Here is an 18,854-nt window from a genome sequence, read left to right as displayed (position 1 = left end):
TGCGATGCTTTTGCAGGTTTCTTGGCACTGCAATGTTTACAACTCAAAATCATATGGATCCCTCTGCAGTTTGAGTTGACATAATGCTGCTAGGAAGTTACTTTGGTGTGACATATTAGACATGCAGTCCATGTTCATTGTGTAACTCAAGCACTATAAATAAATGTTTTGTCTTTCTCAGTGGTCAATTGGATGCCATTCATTTGTGATGGCAGTTAAGTGTTATAAGGAGTGTAATGGTCAGTCATGGTTGTTTGAGATGCACAACATCTTTTTTTGTGACACTACAGATTGGGGAACACATATTAACCGTTAATAAATAAATGACTTGCTTATTCACTGCTAATAATCACTAACTATAATGGTGTGTAGAGTGAATGTTTGGTGACGATTCCAGAATCAGAATCAGAATCAGAATCAGAATCAAATTTATTGCCATGGTCAGTGGGGAGCCCACTGACTAGGAAAGTGCCTTGGAATAAAGTGCAACAAAAAACAAATAAAATAAAATAAATAGAATAACATTACAACAAGGCTGTTCATGAATTTAACAATCTGACGGCCGAGGGAAAGAAGCTGTTCCTGTGACGGGAGGTTCTGGTCTGGATGGACCGTAGCCTCCTGCCAGAGGGAAGAGGAACAAACAGTCTATGTCCAGGGTGAGAAGGGTCGGCTCTGATCCGACCTGCACGTCTCTGGGTCCTAGAGGCATACAGGTCATGAAGAGGTGGCAGGCTGCAACCGATCACCTTCTCAGCAGAACGTACGATGCGCTGCAGTCTGCTCTTGTCCCTGGAGGTGGCGCTGTTGTACCAGACAGTGATAGAGGAGGTGAGGATGGACTGGATGATGGCTGTGTAGAACTCCACCAGCAACTTCGTCGGCAGTCGTAGTTTTCGTAGCTGCCTCAGAAAGAACATTCTCTGCTGGGCCTTCCTGATGAGGGACCTGATGGTTGGCTCCCATTTGAGGTCCTCAGTGATGGTGGTTCCCAGGAAGCAGAAGGAGTCCACAATAGGAATGGATAAACCAGCCAACATGAGAGGGGACGGAGGAGCTGTTACTTCCAGGGTAAAATAATATCAGGCTTATAATATACTGCTAATACACATACAAATAAGTGGTTTATTTGAAATATATATGAAATATATGTTCCCTAGTCTTCATGCAACTATTGTTTTTAACACACATTAAATGTGAATGTCCTGCGTGAGGTTTTCAGTGATGCGAAAAAAGGCGTATAATGTGTGCGAAAGGGAAGCATGGGAGAACATTGATAGGGAGATGTATAGGTGGTAAGCCTCTTTATCCCACATTAAGATACCCATACTGAGAACATCCAGCTGCCTGCCAAGTCTTTTGGTTTGAGGATAAAATGTGGGCGGGTGGACATTGATTTCAGAATCGACAGCACCGAGATCCACGTCTGAGTTTGCCTTTAGGAATACGCCTCCCTTCCTATCAGCGGCATCGTGGCTCTCAACACTTCCTCCTCGACACTTTCGAATCTATACTTGCTAAACACCCATCAATACAGGCCATCGTTTTCAGGAAAAGAATATTGAAATTGAAATGAGGGTGAAAAGCGATATTAGTGATGCTGCTTAGATCTGCTGACAACAAGATTAACTTGGTAATTAGACAGGCCGTTGCTGTTCCTTTATTAATAAGCGACTACAAGCTCACTGTCAGATTCAAAACCAATCTGCGATTGTACTAATCATATTCCAACACACCAAAACATGATCAATCTCAAACTATGAGATGGAGAACAAGCACAGCCAACGCATCAAGAGCAAGTCTGTTCATGCTTTTAGACATACAAACTAATGCGCTGCCTAAAACATGAAAAATGACTGCAAAGTCAGTTAGTTGAGTTGGCGAACTGCACCTCAAATATTGTTGCACGTTTTCATGGTATTATAGCACAGGCGGTTGAGCCATGACCACAGAGCCACAGTGAAATGACATCATTACAGAATGATGTAGGGCACATTTCCAGCATCTATATATTTCATAAATCTACTTTTCTGTTTACTGTTTCCATGGCAACGTGTTCAATGCTACCCATGACTAAAAGATGTGTATAGTTTATGTAAGTTGAAGAAACCTTGAGTGAGTGTGTGTGAAGAGATCTCCTCTGCCTCCAAGGGTATTGTAGTTGACTTCAAAAGTCCTCGCCCTCTGTCCGACCTCACGTTTGCATTAATGTAAGGCTTTGACTCAAGTTTATTTCCACTCACTGACAGCATCTCATCCAGAAGAATCGGCTTAACCTCATTGATGAATAATTTAGCTCATGTTTATTTCAGCTGTTTTTGTTGAGCTGGAATACTTTTTCAACAATGTGATCGACATCAGAGAGAAAAGTGGTTTGCACGATTCCTTCCTCCCTCATTCCTTTTGGAATAAATGCTGCCTCCCTCTGCAGTGCATTGGCTCTCTGCGTGTGTGTTCTGCAAGACAAATGGGCAAACCCAGCGTGAGTCATGCTCGCATAGAAGACTCCGAATCGAACGCACACACGCACTCACAACAGTCCAAATAGTCAATTTTTCTGCAAGATTTGATTCCTCTGCACTTCTCAGCTCCTGTGACTCCTCAAACGGGTGATGCAAAGAAGAATGAGGAGGTGGCCGAGAGGGGGGGGGGGGGGGGGGGGGGGGGGGGGGGGGGCGAGACGAAGAGATAAAGTGCTATTAAGATGAGAAGATGGGGGGCAACTTTCTCAAGGTGACTGCCCGAGATCATGGCCGCCACATACAAATGAGCCGACGGAGCGGAAACAAAGAGCATCGTGGACGTTTCAGCTTTGCTCTTTTCCACTCCCGCCTCCGTCTGTATATTTGAGCGTGAAAAATCTGTGTCACTTTAGGTGACAGTTTCCAAGGGAGGGATTCTGAGCACGAGGTAACTGGATTCCTGATCCAAAATGCCAGCTTGGCCTACATGCAGTAGCCTCCAGTTGCAGCTAACTCTCGCAAGACATGAGGTGTTCGGACAGTGGGTGATTTTGCCACAGAGGAAGTCTTGCTGTTACGCAACCATCTGTTTTCCTTACATAACCGCCGCACTTTCAGGAGATTAGCTGATCTATACTGTTTTTCTCTCGGCAGATGCCTCCACTGATCTGCTCTGGAAGGCATACGAGTTGGTAATCTCCCCTGGATGGAGAGATGCAGAGATTTAAGATGGCCGAATTATAGAGCATGAAATAATAAGCAGCCCGTGGACATGAATCTGTACCCTCAAACAAAGTCATGCATTGTAGGTTATTCCACCGAGCCCTCATCTACAGTCACCAGATTCATTTAGACGACACAAAGTGGCGACAAAATCATCATGTTGCGGGAGAGTCGGGCAGATTCCTCCCTCTGAGAGGAGCTATTCCTCTGTCATTAATATGCTTTCATCTAGGGTTCATTAAAGCTACACTATTTGAGAATTTGGGGGGAAATAATTGTCTCACCGCCACGCTGATGGCTGCTTTCATCATTACAGCCTCATTGAGTCCAGTCGGAGCTCCCCAGAGACTCCGCCAAAACTTTTACTCAGACTCTGTGGAGTCAACATTTGCCAAAATGAGGAGGTGTGGTCTCATTATTTCGGTTTCTCTGTCCCCTCGAAAAGTGTGTTCAAACATTTCTTGACTTTCAGGGCGACGCTTTGTGTGACAAACCATTCACCAGATGGCGGTTTGTACGACCGAGGAGTTTAACAACTAGCTTAAAACAAACTCCATGGTAGCAGGATGTAAAAATATTATAAGCAAAATGAACTCGAGATGCACGCTCATGGCGCACGGGGTTCTTGTGGGAATTAAACAGCAGCTGTTAATAGCAACTGCAGTCGGCTATTAAATAAATTTGTTTTGTTTGAGTTTCCTTTGTTTTGTTTTTTTTTCTGTCAAATAATTAAAGTGTTACAAGGCTCTGTCAACTAAATCAACTGGCTTTTTTTACTCAAATATAATAGGAACAAACTTAATTAATGAAATGAATAAAATATTTTTCAGAACTTCAGAAAATCTCATCTTGCTTATAAAATAAATATAATATTAAAGTGTGCATTCAGCTGAAAGGTCTCATCTATTTGAGACTACAGCTATATTAGGTAATTCTATGCAGCTAACAAAGTCAAATGATATATATTTCCACATGAACAACATCTTTATTTATGCCCTCAAATCCACTTCCTTCCCTGAAACCTAAACTCATCGACGCGACGCATATATGGAGCCGAAAAGACCATAGATTTGATTCATCAGTGGCTCCTGTGATGAAGCATCCAGACAGACTGGCAGTCTGCTCTGAAGCTGCATTTGTTTCTCAGCCTCTTTGCAGTATTTTTATTCTAACAGAATGAAAAGGAGCTTCTTTCATTTATTCCGTTTTAATCTTGCCAGATAAACTGTGAACTTTTGTATTTGGGGAGATGCCAATCAGCAAAGAAATTACTTCCGCAAAGATCTTGGATGGATATCAAAGACGGAAACTTTTTCTTTTTTTTTTTTTTTACTCAGAGATGAAAATCTTTTAAACTATTTTCTTTCAATTCAAAAGCCATCATCTTCCATATCCATATACGTAGTCGAAAAGGAGATAAAGTTTGAAAACGCTGTCATACAAGAAGGTACCTCTTACTTTCTGAAGTCAGCCTAATGCTTCAGAGCAAAAAGGCTCTCCCCAAAAATAGGTAAATACTTTGAGGGAGACAACTTCCCATTGTCTTGAAGGAAATGTGGCTCAACCCACTTGTGACACCAGCCACTTGCATTTTCGATATGGCAGGTCAAAACATCAGTCGCGCTCACATTTCTCATCCCAATATTCTTAGACTTCTAATGTGGCCTGACATTCAATGATATTCAAATCATTAACAAGTGTAATTAATCTTAATTCTGGAGTTGGTCAACGTTCTCCATGTATAAAAACATCAGAGTCAGCGTGTTCAACGAACGGATGAGGATTACTGTCATGTGCCAGGCCTTGCCATCTTGACTACTTCACTTAATTCAGAGACTTTTCTACCCCTGTTTCCGGAGATATGTCACTCCAGGGAAATGGCCATTAAATTGTCATTACCGCGACACTAAACTCATATTTTTAAAAGGCACCAGTTCCCAGTGGCTTCCTGCCATAATGGGCTAAATACATCCCCTTGATACCATGAGGAACTCCCACGTAAAATTCTCTGAAAAGCCGAGAGAAGGCTGGATTTGAAAATCCGATATTTACAGACATCACCTACCTCACTCGTATTTGGGTTTGACCTCGAACATCCAATTACTTCATCAGACTTAGGTGAGGCTGTTATTATTCTGGGTTATCTGATGCCATAATGGAGTTGCAGTTCTGTCATTCCAGTCCAATTAAAAACATATTTTACCTGTTTCGCAAAATCTCATCGGGGCTGACGTCCAAAAGCCTTGATTAAGTTTTCATCCACGTCCGTCTCTCGACAGCGTTCCCATTCATGTCTTCAAATCAATGTTGGACTTTGGGTTGCACCACAGAGGGTGAGCGGAAAGACTTTGAGGGTCAGTTCATAACATGAATCAATTGATGAAGTGCTGAGAAAGCACTCTGCCATTTGAGATGTTCAAGCCTCTTTGCAGTGTAAGATCATCTGTTGAGAGCTCCATCAAAAACCACTCTTCATCTAACTTAGTTTTCATCTTTAATGGTGACTTTAACTGGTTTCTTTCTGCATTCTGCACAACTGCTGTGATCACCTGGAAGTGCTGCAACTGGCTTCCGCTTGTTTGACCACTAGCTGTGATCCGAGCAGGCAGCCGAAGAGAAATGCTTTTAAAAAGTCAACAGGTTGATATAGGGCTCTTGTCTGAGTTCATGTGAGTGATGTCCTTGTTGAGAAGGTCGGCTGCACCTCTGTGAAGAGTTGTGCAAGATGCAAGAGAGTGGTGTCCGCTGACATTTTAGTTGAGACATGAACTGCTTCTGGATCATAGCAGTTGCAGCAGGCTACCAGATGGTGATTTAACAGGTGGGATTTCAAATACTGTATCAGCTCAGGTGCTGGATGAAGGGATATGCTTATCTGAGTAAAACAGCATTGAATCCCTACATTTCAATTCTATTTAAATGGTTTGTCTCAGAGGCAGAGAACATGGGTGGTTTTGGAAAATCCAAAAAAATCATTTGTTAACATTTATGCCGAAGTCTGCAGCCAACAATTTGTGAGCACTGACATGACTGAGCTTCAGACCACAACAGTATGGCATCGTAACAATCAGGGAGATAGCTTTCCTTACCCATCTTGCGGTGTGGAGTTTAGGAAAGAACTGAGCACCACATCATCACTTCCTATTGCTCCCTCACCGAACCTGCTATATTTGAGCTGGCCAAAGCGTTTACAAAAGTGGAGGGACAGGAGGGAGCGGCTATTGGCAACACTTGTTGGTGGCAATGACTGGAGTGGGGACTATAAAAAGGTTCCTGGAACGATTCGATATGGTTTCTGGTTCCTACGGTGCAAAAGTGAAGAGGATAACTTTACCGATCTCACAGACCGGATATATCCGACCATCAAACAAGTCCAGTACTTATAACTGCATCTGTGTTCATAACTGCAACATTAAAGTAGTGGTTTCCTACATCGCACGTTTATCCCAAAGAACACACTTTTTCAATTTATGGGCTTTTCAGAGCGCACATCTTAGAACTAACTGTGTTTAACTAGTGAAAGGAGACCGCGATCCATCACCGTCACTTATGAAGCACCTTAAAGCCGGTTCTGTGGTGTCCATAAGTGGCTGCTGCGAGGAAATAAGGCACTTAAAAACATGAAAAAGTGGCTTGTATCCCCATAAATCTGTCTGTGATTATATCGCTCATTAACTTACTCTTCAACCTCTGCACTTATTTACTCAGTTAACTTGCAATTAAATCCTGTTAACATTGGGCTGGCTTATTTGCCTTTTTTAATGCTTAATCAGCCATGAATAATGGAAAACGGCTGCGAGCAGAAGCCACAGGTTAACCTCCGAATGTCTGCGGGGATGTGGTCGCATATATTCTCACAGTCAGGATATGACTTATGGTGATCATATTTGTGAGCAGCCTATGCTAATGAGCTTGACCTGAGGGTCCAGCCAAGATTAGTCCCTGTCGTGGCCAGCGGCCTCATACTAAGTCTTGTTGAAAATTGCAACTCAAGATCTTCTGGCCCGTGTAACCATTTTATCTGGAATATTCACCCTTATTTCACAGCACACAAGCAGCCCGCAACTCTGTCGAAGACCATTTTCCTGGGCCTTGTTTAAACCGATGAGACTGCAGAGGCTGTTGCAGATTTGTTAGCAGATGAATCATAGCACAAATAGTGAAGGCGGGGGCAAGCAAATAAAAACAAGACTTCAGGTAATCCCTGCCAATAAAATGATTACCCTGAATGTTTTCCCCAATTGGCTGCCATCAGGTTGCATGACGCTTTGGGCAACTGGAGAACATAAACTGTGCCGTCATTAACTGAAGCTGTCTGAGCTCAGAAACAAGTCTGTTCGGTGGTGGACCCTCACCATCGATTCTATGAGTCGCCCACCTACCTCTCCCAACCATTGAGTCCGCCTGGCCTCCTGAATGTCAGACTATCAGTAATGTCTTGAATTCTCATGGGACCACTCATAAATCTGCTTTTTTTTAAAACAATCTTCTTAACAAGATTCTTGATAATAGTCTTGCATGAAGTATCACTTGCAAGTGATACTTACATGAAAGCACGAGTACCAGAAAATATCTTTGGTTGAAGTTAAAGTAATATTTAAGAGTATTACTTAAGTGGAAGACTGAAAGAACCTGATATTTTCTGAGCTTGAGTATGAGAAGTACATTTCTGATACACTATGTACGCTAGTATTAAAAAGTGAAAGTAGCTAAATGCTGGAATTATTATGATGACTTTCATATTTTAAAGGTCATTTTCCCGATATAGATATAGATATAGATATAGATATAGATATAGATATAGATATAGATATAGTGCACTTCTGGTTGTTAGAGGGAAAATACTTAATCATTAAAACCAGATGTGTCAAACATTATTGTCACATAATTGAAGATGTTGAAGATACAGGAACAATAACAATGGCCACTGATAAATAAGTACAAACATAGGTTCATTGCTCTGAAAATATAAGTACGATCTAGTGCAAGGGAAGACAGACACTTTAAACCTTTACTCTCTTTATTGTGAGTAAATTGGAATGTCAAAGACATTTCACGTAATGACTCTGCTGAAAACTGTTTAATGTGACCTAACATTACTTACCAGAACCCTTGTGCATAATATAGGATGTTTAGGTATAATATTCTGCAAGGCTTAGTGTGTTAATATGCACCTTAAGATCTGTTTACTCAAGTCTAAAGGTCAGGAAAGACTACGATCGTGGCAGAAATTATGGGGGCAGATCATATGAGTTACAGCAGCAACGCATGAAACCAGCCAAGAACTTTGAGTGTCAGTCGCTATGACTACTCAGGAAGCGCCTCATCCTTTGCAATGGTGATGGCATGAAACATATTTGGGTTTCAAAACTGCAACAACGTGATTTGAATGCTTATTTCTGTCAAGAAATGAGTTGAGGTTGGGGTGCAGCATGAGTTCTCGGGGCACAAATCTTGTCGTGGATGCGGTAATTATCAACAGAAGTGTGACTTGTAATAATCATGTAGTTCTTTTTGAACTCTTTTGCCACGAGATGAGCAATAACGGTTGAGGCATCCAGCACTGATGTGATGCTGATCAGAAAATGCTAGGTTTTTAAATAATGAATTCATGAATCAGAGTTCGGGGGAACACAAGCACCCAGAGCCGAGTAAATATATATGTCAGTTATAGAGTCAGTTTCTTCTGATGCAACCGCGAAAGAGAAAGCAAAAAAAAAAATGTGACTAGCTTGAACTTTAGTTTAACTCCACTACGAACTTGTTTTTTTTTTTTTTTACTTCAACAGAACTCTGAGATTTGAAAAGGTCACCGAGAGTGTGTGAAGTTCACATATTCTTTAAAAGCCTTTATCAATGTTTGCTTCTTCTCTGTCCACAGGAAAGGGGAAAGGTCGGCGTGATTTTCAACGTGGGAACGGACGACATCATCATCGAGGAGAGTGCGGTGATGGTGAGCGACGGCAAATACCATGTGGTTCGATTCACGCGCAGTGGGGGCAACGCCACGCTGCAGGTGGACAACCAGCCTGTCATCGAACGTTTCCCATCAGGTAGGAGCAACAGCCTTGATACAGACCTCCCAGAAACGGGTTGTTAGTTTGTCACACTGACTTTTTTCTAACACCGAAGAAAGAAATAAGAAAGAGCTTTTGCAGAATTCAGTAGTCTCAACCGATTTCTTTCTTTCCCCACCCCTCTTGCGCCAATCAAAGAACGTTGAATGGCTGTTTTATGGGAGGTGGCTTGCTTATTGTGGCGTTCACCCCTTCAACAACTTGGCATTATCTGAGTCAATAACATCAGGGAGCCAAAAAGCATGAAGCACTTCCCGTGTAAGAGATTAAAGACTGAGGAAAATCTTTGAATGTGGGCTAAAGCTCTATGTATTTCTTTCTTTATTGTGTTGTTCTCATTGCTGGTTGTTTAAAGGAAGACATTTTGGTTTAAATCACCATTTCTCTGAAATATGACTATTTCTCAATTGCTCAGTTTTCAACTGATTCTCACAATTCTCAATTGCTCAGTTGAAATACGACTAGATCTCTCCGCACTTTCCTTGCTTTTAAAATGGCCATGTTAGGCCAAATGATGTACAAAATAGTGCGTGACGCAACCTGTGATCATTCCATCTTTCCATTCTCCAAAGTAATTTTTATTGATCGTCATGTTATGTGGGTTTGTTGTTTTGTCACATTACTGGCCAGGGCTACCATCATAACCAAGTTCAAGGTCATGACCTATCTATGTATTGGGCTTCTCTGTATTCTTCATATCTGTATATGGTGGAATGGAATTCATGCTGCTGGCTGATAGCCAACATTATGAACATCATTGTTTTGATGCCCGGATGAGGTAAATCCCCATCCACAATTTCGAGGAGGAGAGAGAGAAGGCACATGCCACCTTGATGAATAACTCACAGATCCAGTCACGTTTTATGCATGACTAGTGCCATATTTATTTTCATCTCTTATCATTATTTACGCTCAATAAATATAATCACCTTTACCAGTTCATGAATCCTCAGACTTTTATTCAGTTGTCTTGTTTGTTTCTTAATTGACTTCAATAACAACCAGTGAGATTTAAATATACATAAGTAACAATGCTGTTTTATACATCTAAAGTCATGTTCTTGCATTGTTTAGTTTGTTTTTTTCCAAACTGAAGTCATTTAAAAGTGTTTAAATGTGAGGAAAAAAAGTCAAGCAGTCAAAAGGCAATGCTTCTTAACAGAATGTCATAGTTTCATGACCTATAAATTAACGTATACATCTATGAAATTTAATACAAATTGTTAAGGTCAATTTCAACGTACCAGGCTGTCAACACCTTGACTCAATAATTCAGGAGTGATGGTGAAGATCCCACCACTAGCGACAAGTGACTATGCCTCACAGTTTGTTATTGTATTTCAAAAAAATCAATCAATAAAAATAAAAATAACACTGTCAGGCCATCACCTATAGCAAGGTGTTTGCTCCTTGATATTTACCCTTTGTGACATTCACTGTCGCAGTGATGATTCCCTATTTTAAGGCTTTGTTTTGGCATTGAGAAAGTCGTATTTGCTTGCTCATCCATCAGCGTGGTGAGGCCGGACTGCAGAGGCATACATCACAGCTAAAAGAGGAAGCGGCCTGTGACAGTTCACTCTTTTCACTAGCTATTATGATGGAAATGTGCCCCTTCTCGCCACATCACACGATCGAAAATAGGCCCTTCATCTAACAATAGACGTGAAATATACCAGCACAGCAGCCTGTTAACAATGGCAAGCGCCTGTGATCTTTCAAATCTAGATTTGTCTTTCATGGACGCACATGAGTCCAAGGCATATTTTCTGTGCCTTTTATTTCTCACTGCGCCTGTTACTGATCACGAGTTGCGTTTGTTGTTTGTTTTCTAGACTCAAATCCACTTTAATTACTCCTACGTACATTTGTCTGTGAGCAGTACAGTCATTGTTCGCAGCCATTTTAAAGGTACTGTTTGTCTTTGTGTGGTAGGATGGCATCCCATAGTCAGGTTACTGGTTACTAAAGGAAGGTTGGAAGGATGTAGATGCAAGAGGCAACTGGTCGCCAGTCCATCGCGGGGCACACACACCATTTGCACACACGCTAGTGTTAGCCTAGTGAGGATGGGCTGTGGGAGGAAACCGGACAAAACCGACAGGGAGAACTTGCAAACTCCATGCAGAATCGAACACAGAACCTTCTTGCTGCAAGATGAGAGTGCAAACCACTAGGCCGACCTGTGGCCCCGTTGGAAGTATATGTACAGGCTAAAAAATTTTATTTGAGCTTTGAATACCAAGCTGTTTACATAAGAAACGTGTAAATAATTTTATCCGCGATGAAGTTCAGTAGCTTCCCCAAATCTAGTCTAGCTCAGGTTGTCTAATGGTCTATCGTCCTCTCGCTGAAGAGCAAGCGTAAGAGTGGGAAAGGACTCTTTTTGTCAGTGCTGAACACTCAAAACAATATATTTATTTTGGCAGGCTTGGAGATAAAAAGCCAGCTGTGATGAAATCGTCCTTATATAGTTAGATGCGTCTATTTTTACTCACAAAAGGAGAAAAGAGAGTCTTTTGAAATCCATGTTACTGATGAGACTGTGTTGACCTACATCCAACAGTCCCACTGGGACTCGGTACAGGTTTAAGCCCCGTCTTGTACTTTGCGCGTGCAGTGCGTCGCATTTGGGAATTCTTTTTTTTTTTTTTTTTTATAATCTGAAAGATGTTATGAGAGGAACAAGGACAGCAGGGGAAGATATTTTTTTGTTGTATTCTGCCATATCCCACCAAGAGATGGCATTCGTTTCAAATTCCCGCTTTCAAGTCTTTAATTTGACTGTGCTGATTGTAAATCAGAAAGGTGACAGACAATGAACACCTTATGATCATAAACTGATTCAACATGAAGAAACGTTTGAAGTTGTGAGATCTGGAAGGGCAGTATTTCTTTTAGTGAAACAAACTACCAGAGCAACCAGGATATGTAAAAGAAGATGACTTGACATTTTTGCTTCGAAATAGAAACTAAGAAATTTAAAAATTCTATTGTCATACCCGAGGTAAACTTGTTTTCTTGTATTTGATTGTTACGTTATGGAAGCTAGGGTCCAGGTGGTTGGATCGTGTGGAGAGGAGAGACATGGGACCCGTTGGACAAAGAATGTCAGAGATGTTTTCCTGATGGAGTAGATGAGGGCATGTAGAAGACAGGTGTGATGACCACATAAGGCTGGGGGCAGGAGACGGGCCGGTGAAATACTGCACTCATGCCCATGTGCTCGGGTGCTTCTCAGAGGCGCAAAAAATGACAATGACATTTTAGCATCCCCATGTACTTTGTGTGTGTAGATCAGCCAGTTAGCTCTAGTGAATGTGTCGTTCACTGTGCTATTGACGCCTCAGAGTCATAACAATTACACTGATGTACAGAATAATCACAATATTGTATTTTCAATGTTGAATATAGTATATAGTTTACAGAAAATTCTGGTGTCAAATGAACATGAACTATTTATGGTATGCAATTTTTATTTTAAAAAAGTCACAAATTCCAGGAAATCAAAAGACACAACATTAAATATTTGACGTTGATTCTTTTAAGTTCACCAGCGTAGCATTTCTATCATGTTCGCTGGCACAACAATGCAGTTCATCAGTGCCTCTGCCCTAAAGTTTCCCACAAATTTGCACTTTCTGGTCAGGTTTTGCTGGTAGCAAGATTTACAGACAGGCCTTGTTGATGTACAATGACAGGATGTTGACAGCAAGCGAGGTCACCATGGGTCAAACACATTCAACACTGAAGCAACACATCCTCTGATGCCCCATGAAGTGATGTTTGCCTCCTCGGGGAGTTTGTGTTCTGGCCTTTGTCTGATGTGAGGTGCCACTGAATGCATTTTCATGGGTGACAGTGCACCCACAGTCTGTAAGTGGCGGGGTGATGATGTCTCTGACGGACAGAAAGCAGACCTTGAGTGTCAGCGAAGCATCCGGCCACGTAACGTAGTGTGTCATGTGTCCCCAGTGGCCACTGCAAAAAGCTATCGCTGTACCCCACTGTCTATAACTCCTAGAGGGGGGAGTGAGCACACATCTCTGTGACAAAGAGCACCACTACCTGGCGTCACATAAACAGGCAGAGGCTTAGAGAGCGTAAGCTGCAGGTCACTTCCACCTCCTCAATGGCTACCGTCTTTATTATTGGTGTGATTCATTAAAGTTTCAAATCACTGCACATTTCAATGCATAGATTAGTGGTACTGACTTATCTGTGCTATCACTGCACACAACTGCTGTCTTATGGGAAATTGAAATGAATATGCTCCATTTCCAGAACCCACTCTTCAAAATATATCCCTGAGCCAGACAGAAAATTCTACAACATAGCATGAATAATTCCATGTAAGACAGTCATATGGATTTATTTTTGCTCTTTTGGATTTGATGTTTGAGCGTGCTGGGATACATCATGTGAATATTACGGTGGTTGCACTTCATTATTCATACCTACATTGCTGAAACCCGACTGTCAATCTGGACCTCTTGTTAGACAGGCCATCTCAACATTATTAAGTCAGTGTGGTTAAGGTTTCAGCGCACTTAGCATAGAAATTAAAACTGCCACCTAAAGAAAGCATTTGCAATTCTAATAACTTCAAAATTTGCAATGCAGGTACTCTGCTACTGTAGTCTTCACAGGCTCTTGAGCTGATCTACAATATATTCATTCAACTTACTGAACTCTGCGTGTCCCTCCTAATTGCCTGTAAAGCCTCCAACTCAAGGCTACTTCTGACACATCATATGTTTTTCCCTCTCGGCGAGTTTCTGGTCAGATTCAGTCTCCAACTTTGTGCGGCCAATTTTCCTCTGAAGTGAAAACTTTTGATACGTTTTTAAATGAGTTGCCAAAGTCTACAAAAAGTGACCAAATCAAAATGTTTATTTTAATAATATTGGACAGGATCCACACGAGTTTCCTGTTGAAAAGCAAATATGACGAAATGTAATGGAACTTTGGAGGGGATGAGCTGAGCACGACTATAGTTCAAATAGGGCCATAGAGGCGTCGCCTCCACACTGTGATATGTCGGTGAAGGTTAAATATTTAACAGTTATTGCATGGCAATATGTGTGAAATTGAGTGTTGGGTTAAAAATAGGCTAAAAATAATGTGTGACGTTGACAAATGAGAGGAGAGAGGATCCCTCTTCCTTGAAGATGGTGAACTCCCTTTCTAATCTCCAGGCTTGTACACAATGTATCTCTAACACGAGAGTGACGCTCATATTAGAAGCTCATTTATACACGTACTGGAGATGAAATGCTCCTCCTGTAATTTCAATTCTGCTCCTTCAGACTAAAATGGATGTGGCTTTCACCAGCCTGCTGCTGTTTAAACAGTGTGTTCTTTAATTACCCGTGGGAAAAGGCAGCAATAACTGCAGGCTAATAAATCAATGCGGCCGATGTGTACGTAGGCACTCTTCGGAGGCAGCCATGGAGGAAAGATGGACCTTTTCCGTCCCGACCATCATCGTGAGACCGCCCGCACGTCCACCATCTTCTGCTCGCTGGACCAGGAAAATCACATGGAGCTGCTTTGATTCCTCCCGCGCTGGCAAAGTGAAATCTAGTCAGTGTTCAAGTCCATAGGCCTGCAGCTATCACTGTGACTTCCGCCCTAATCCAGTCGCTCCACTCTCAGCATTTTAACTAGATCCACTCAGTGCTTTTATATTGCTTTTGCTGAGGGGGGCTGCCGTTTTCTCTCCCTGCCTCAACCTTTCATCCACATATTTCGTCTTATCTCCCTTGGATGTCCACCAGACAAAGATTGAATCCAGAAACAGCGGCAACATTACACACTGGACGAAACTTGGTAGCAGGAGGGTGAAGAGCAGGCCAAAAGCTTAGTTGACCTCCCTTCTTACACCAGTTACCCATGAAGTCGGAACATCTCACCAGCTCAGCGAGGGGAGTTGCAGTTGACCTGCTGGCTCTCAACCACACAGGCTCCTAAGCCTCTGCTGTTCTTTTTACCTCCTTCACAGCCAGCCATCCTGATGAATAGCGCCTCTAAATTGCTGACAAAATGGAAACAGGGTAACAACTGGCCTCCTTTTGTACTTCGTCCATCTTTTCACTTCTGCCCAAATGATGCCGGTGATTTATGATCTGCTTTTAGTGCCATCATGGTTTGTAAAAATGTGCATTGTGACATCCAACAACAAAGTCTGTTGTTGCTGGTCATTAACAAATATGTCATGAGATTGCTGCATGTTGCAGCCGCGTGTCCTGATGCTCTCTGTGTAATATTTCTCACCGTGATGCAATCCAATTTGAAAACTGCTTGAGACTCAGCAAGGCCTCATCCATCACCGCAGTGACGGCCGCTAGCATCCAGTGCATTATGCTATTCTCTGGCTATATTTTTTTATCTAAACAGCTCTGTGATTTCACGGCAATTCCTTCTATTCCATGCAACTCTTTCTGTATTTTCTCCTGAGGTAAATGACCTGAGCAAAGAAGCCCTTAGCCTTTATTCACATGAACTGATTATCCTTATGTTATACTGAAACTGAGGAAGCTAGAACTTTCCTTTTGACATACTACATTTGAAATATTTAAAAGTAGCACACTATACTGACTACTACTACTTATACTGCTCAAGTATACATTTTTCAAAGTACATTATTGTTTATTACTGTTATTACTGTTAGATACATTTGTTTATATTTATTGTGATTATTGTTTGTTGTTTAGATATAGTTTTGTTCTTATTTGACAGTTGCTGATTAGTAGTAAGTATTTAGTCATTAGTTGCGGATGTACTAGGCTGACAGGCGCATTGCTAACTGTACACAGTTGGCAGGTCAATGTGTACTCCATGGGATGGTGCACACGTTTTACAGAGTTTTGACTATAAATAGTGTGTACTTCAAATATACATTGATTATTTGAAACGTGGATGAGAAGTACATACCTCATACACTAGTAGTACACTTACTGAATACAAGAAAGCATACTTTAGTATACTAAAATATTCCAATTTAGTCCAAAGAAGTATAATACTAGTATGCTTTCTAGTGAACTACTAGTACTGGTATTTAGTATGCTTGAACGTAGTATACTTATACTCAAGTATACCTACTAAAATGAACTTAAATTATACGAGTGCTTGCTAATGGGCACCATGGAGGTCAGTAGAGAAACAAGCTCTAGTCACAATAGCTGTAAAATGTTTTCCTTTCAAGGGTTTTCTTTTAAACAATGAGGTCAAACATTTGCATTTGGGATCAGAAAATATAATGCAAAATCTGAGCTGACATAAGCGATGTTCACAAACAAAATAAAGACGTTTCAGACGACAAACAAACCTTTAACTCATGAAAGATAGAATCGATAGAACACATTTTGGATTTAAAAAAAAAAAATGCAATGAAGAGTGACACCTAGTGGTGATACTCATGATGCAGCCTTTGATACTGATGCTTTCATGTAAATGAAAATGATCGTGACAGCGCGCCTGCTAACTTTGCATTATTTGGAAATGGTTAAAGGACAAACATATGTAGTTTTTGTGGTTTCACATCCATTCTTAAGTTGACATCAGTTAATACCCATTTCTTTACATACTGCTCATTCAGAGGTGCCGTGGTTTAGGCATGTGTTTGTTGGAAAGGGAGAACCTCCTTGTGTATACAGCAGTGACGAAATGTGCCCCTCCACTATCACATCATTACCACATTGTTATCGGGACCGAGGATAGAACAGAGCGTGAAATTGAACCAAGACCCTCTGATGGATTAACGTCTGGAGTTGGTCACAGCCACACCGTCTGTCATAGTCAAGAAACAGCCAAAACTTTAAGTGTTGCACTGTATCCGTCGGTCGAGCTTCGTTCCAGTTGCCAACCATGATCAGAACATGTGGCTAATAACTTGAAATGGCGATGAACAGTGTTCTCTGCTGAGTTTGGGCTCATTTTTGATCTGGATTTTGTGCAATAGTTCTACTATAGTTTTGTGTCACGTGAACAGTAGATACTATAAACTCTGTTTTTGAGTTTCTAACAGATGCTTTATTGTAGATCAAATCATATTTGGTATTTTTTTAATTCTAATTTTGAAAAATCAACCGTGTATCAAAAAGAACAGTATCAACCATGTAGTCAGCAGAAATAACATTTTACCTTGTTTATTTATGAGACATGAGCATCAATTGATTTTTTTGTTTGTTTTTTAAGGAGAAAAACAGTTAGGTAAAACATTATTTACCACAAAGAAAAGAAAAAAAAAAACAGTTTAACATAGAGAACATGGTGTTGCAGGTGTCAGGCGCAACTTCTACGTGAGTCTATGTCATACGTCAAGCTCATTCACTCTGCCGAATGCTTCTGAAGAGCGAAATCACAATCAGCTTAGTCAGTTCCTGTGTATCAAGATCCTGGAAAGAAAATACTCTCTAATGGAATCACTCAGTCATACTTGTCCACATACGTCGCCGAAGTACAAAGTACCAAGAGGATATGAGCTGCTCAAACTGTTGACTGGGTCAGTTTGCTTCAGATTTGCCTCCCATGAGAAATTGGGGTGAGTTTTTATTGGTGACTTGTATGTTTGAATTGGCTCACATGGTTTCGATACTTTCGAACTTGTTGAAATGCGCCAACTGGCGTCATGTGACTCAGGAGCATTTGAATTAACAGGCTTGTTCAAGATGCCTTAAATTGACGACGAAGTGACTGGGTGATCTGCGCCTGTGCAAGCTTCTGCTGCGCTACAGAAGTGTCACATCCTCAGGAGAAAGTGAAGACGGTTGGCTGTTGATGACTGTAGTGAATACACAAGCCTGATATACGTGTTGTGAACTGCTATGGTGGCAATCTGCACATGTGTAGACTAGTCTTCAACAACCGTTATCTCAGTCCAGTTTTGTTCATTTATTCTTACAGGAAGATTAGCAGACGTAATTTGTTGGTTTCAAGAAAGTGGCATTGACAGCACCGAAACATTGCTTAGTAAATCAGGGCCCACACTCACATTGATCTGAAGCTGTTGTGTCAATATTTTACTGTGATATTAAATCAGATTGGACTGCGTTTCTGGACCTGTGTTTGACAGTCTCTCATTTGTTCTGTGCGTCAAACATTGTTCAGACCAACTGACCTCCAATATCCACCGTGAAACAGCAACTGCAGCATCGTTTTTAAAAAAGAATGATTCATTTTCAGTCTGTTAATTTCTACCAGTAACGGAGGTGCGCTACATTGTTTCAAATCGGCAAGGATTTTACTTTGGCCGAGAAAGACCAGACAGGAAATGTGATGTGAATCCAACACTAACAGTGTTTTATTTTATAATACATGTCATATTTGACGGTGAAAAAGCAATGACGTGCATGAGGAGCGTTATTGACAACGGAGCTTATTTTCTTGACCAGTTGACAACATGAACGACAGGCGTTCATTTTGGATATCGAGTGTCTGTCCATTCTGAATGACATTAGTCACAACAATTATAAAGACAAAGTAGGAAAAGAAAGAGCCTTGGCTGCAATTGAAAGTGATAGGACAGAAAGCAAGCACGGTGGAGGGATCCGCTCTCAATCCGCGAGGTACGCGATTGGTAATTCTCACG

The 18,854-nt window shown here is 41.3% G+C and overlaps 1 protein-coding gene across 18 annotated transcripts in view; it reads left to right on the top strand.

Annotated features, from left to right (window-relative positions):
• Positions 1 to 18,854, top strand: part of nrxn2b (neurexin 2b) — a 633,241-nt gene that overhangs the window by 567,528 nt on the left and 46,859 nt on the right. For all 18 annotated transcript variants that reach the window (XM_053860769.1, XM_053860768.1, XM_053860772.1 and 15 more), the window contains one exon: positions 9,067 to 9,238. In XM_053860769.1, coding sequence (XP_053716744.1) covers positions 9,067 to 9,238 — 172 coding nt within the window. The remainder of the gene's footprint in view (positions 1 to 9,066; positions 9,239 to 18,854) is intronic.

Source organism: Synchiropus splendidus, chromosome 3 (assembly GCF_027744825.2).
Source record: "Synchiropus splendidus isolate RoL2022-P1 chromosome 3, RoL_Sspl_1.0, whole genome shotgun sequence".
NCBI lineage: Eukaryota > Metazoa > Chordata > Actinopteri > Syngnathiformes > Callionymidae > Synchiropus > Synchiropus splendidus.
Note: the sequence above shows the minus strand (reverse complement) of the source record. Positions and strands in the feature narration are given on the sequence as shown.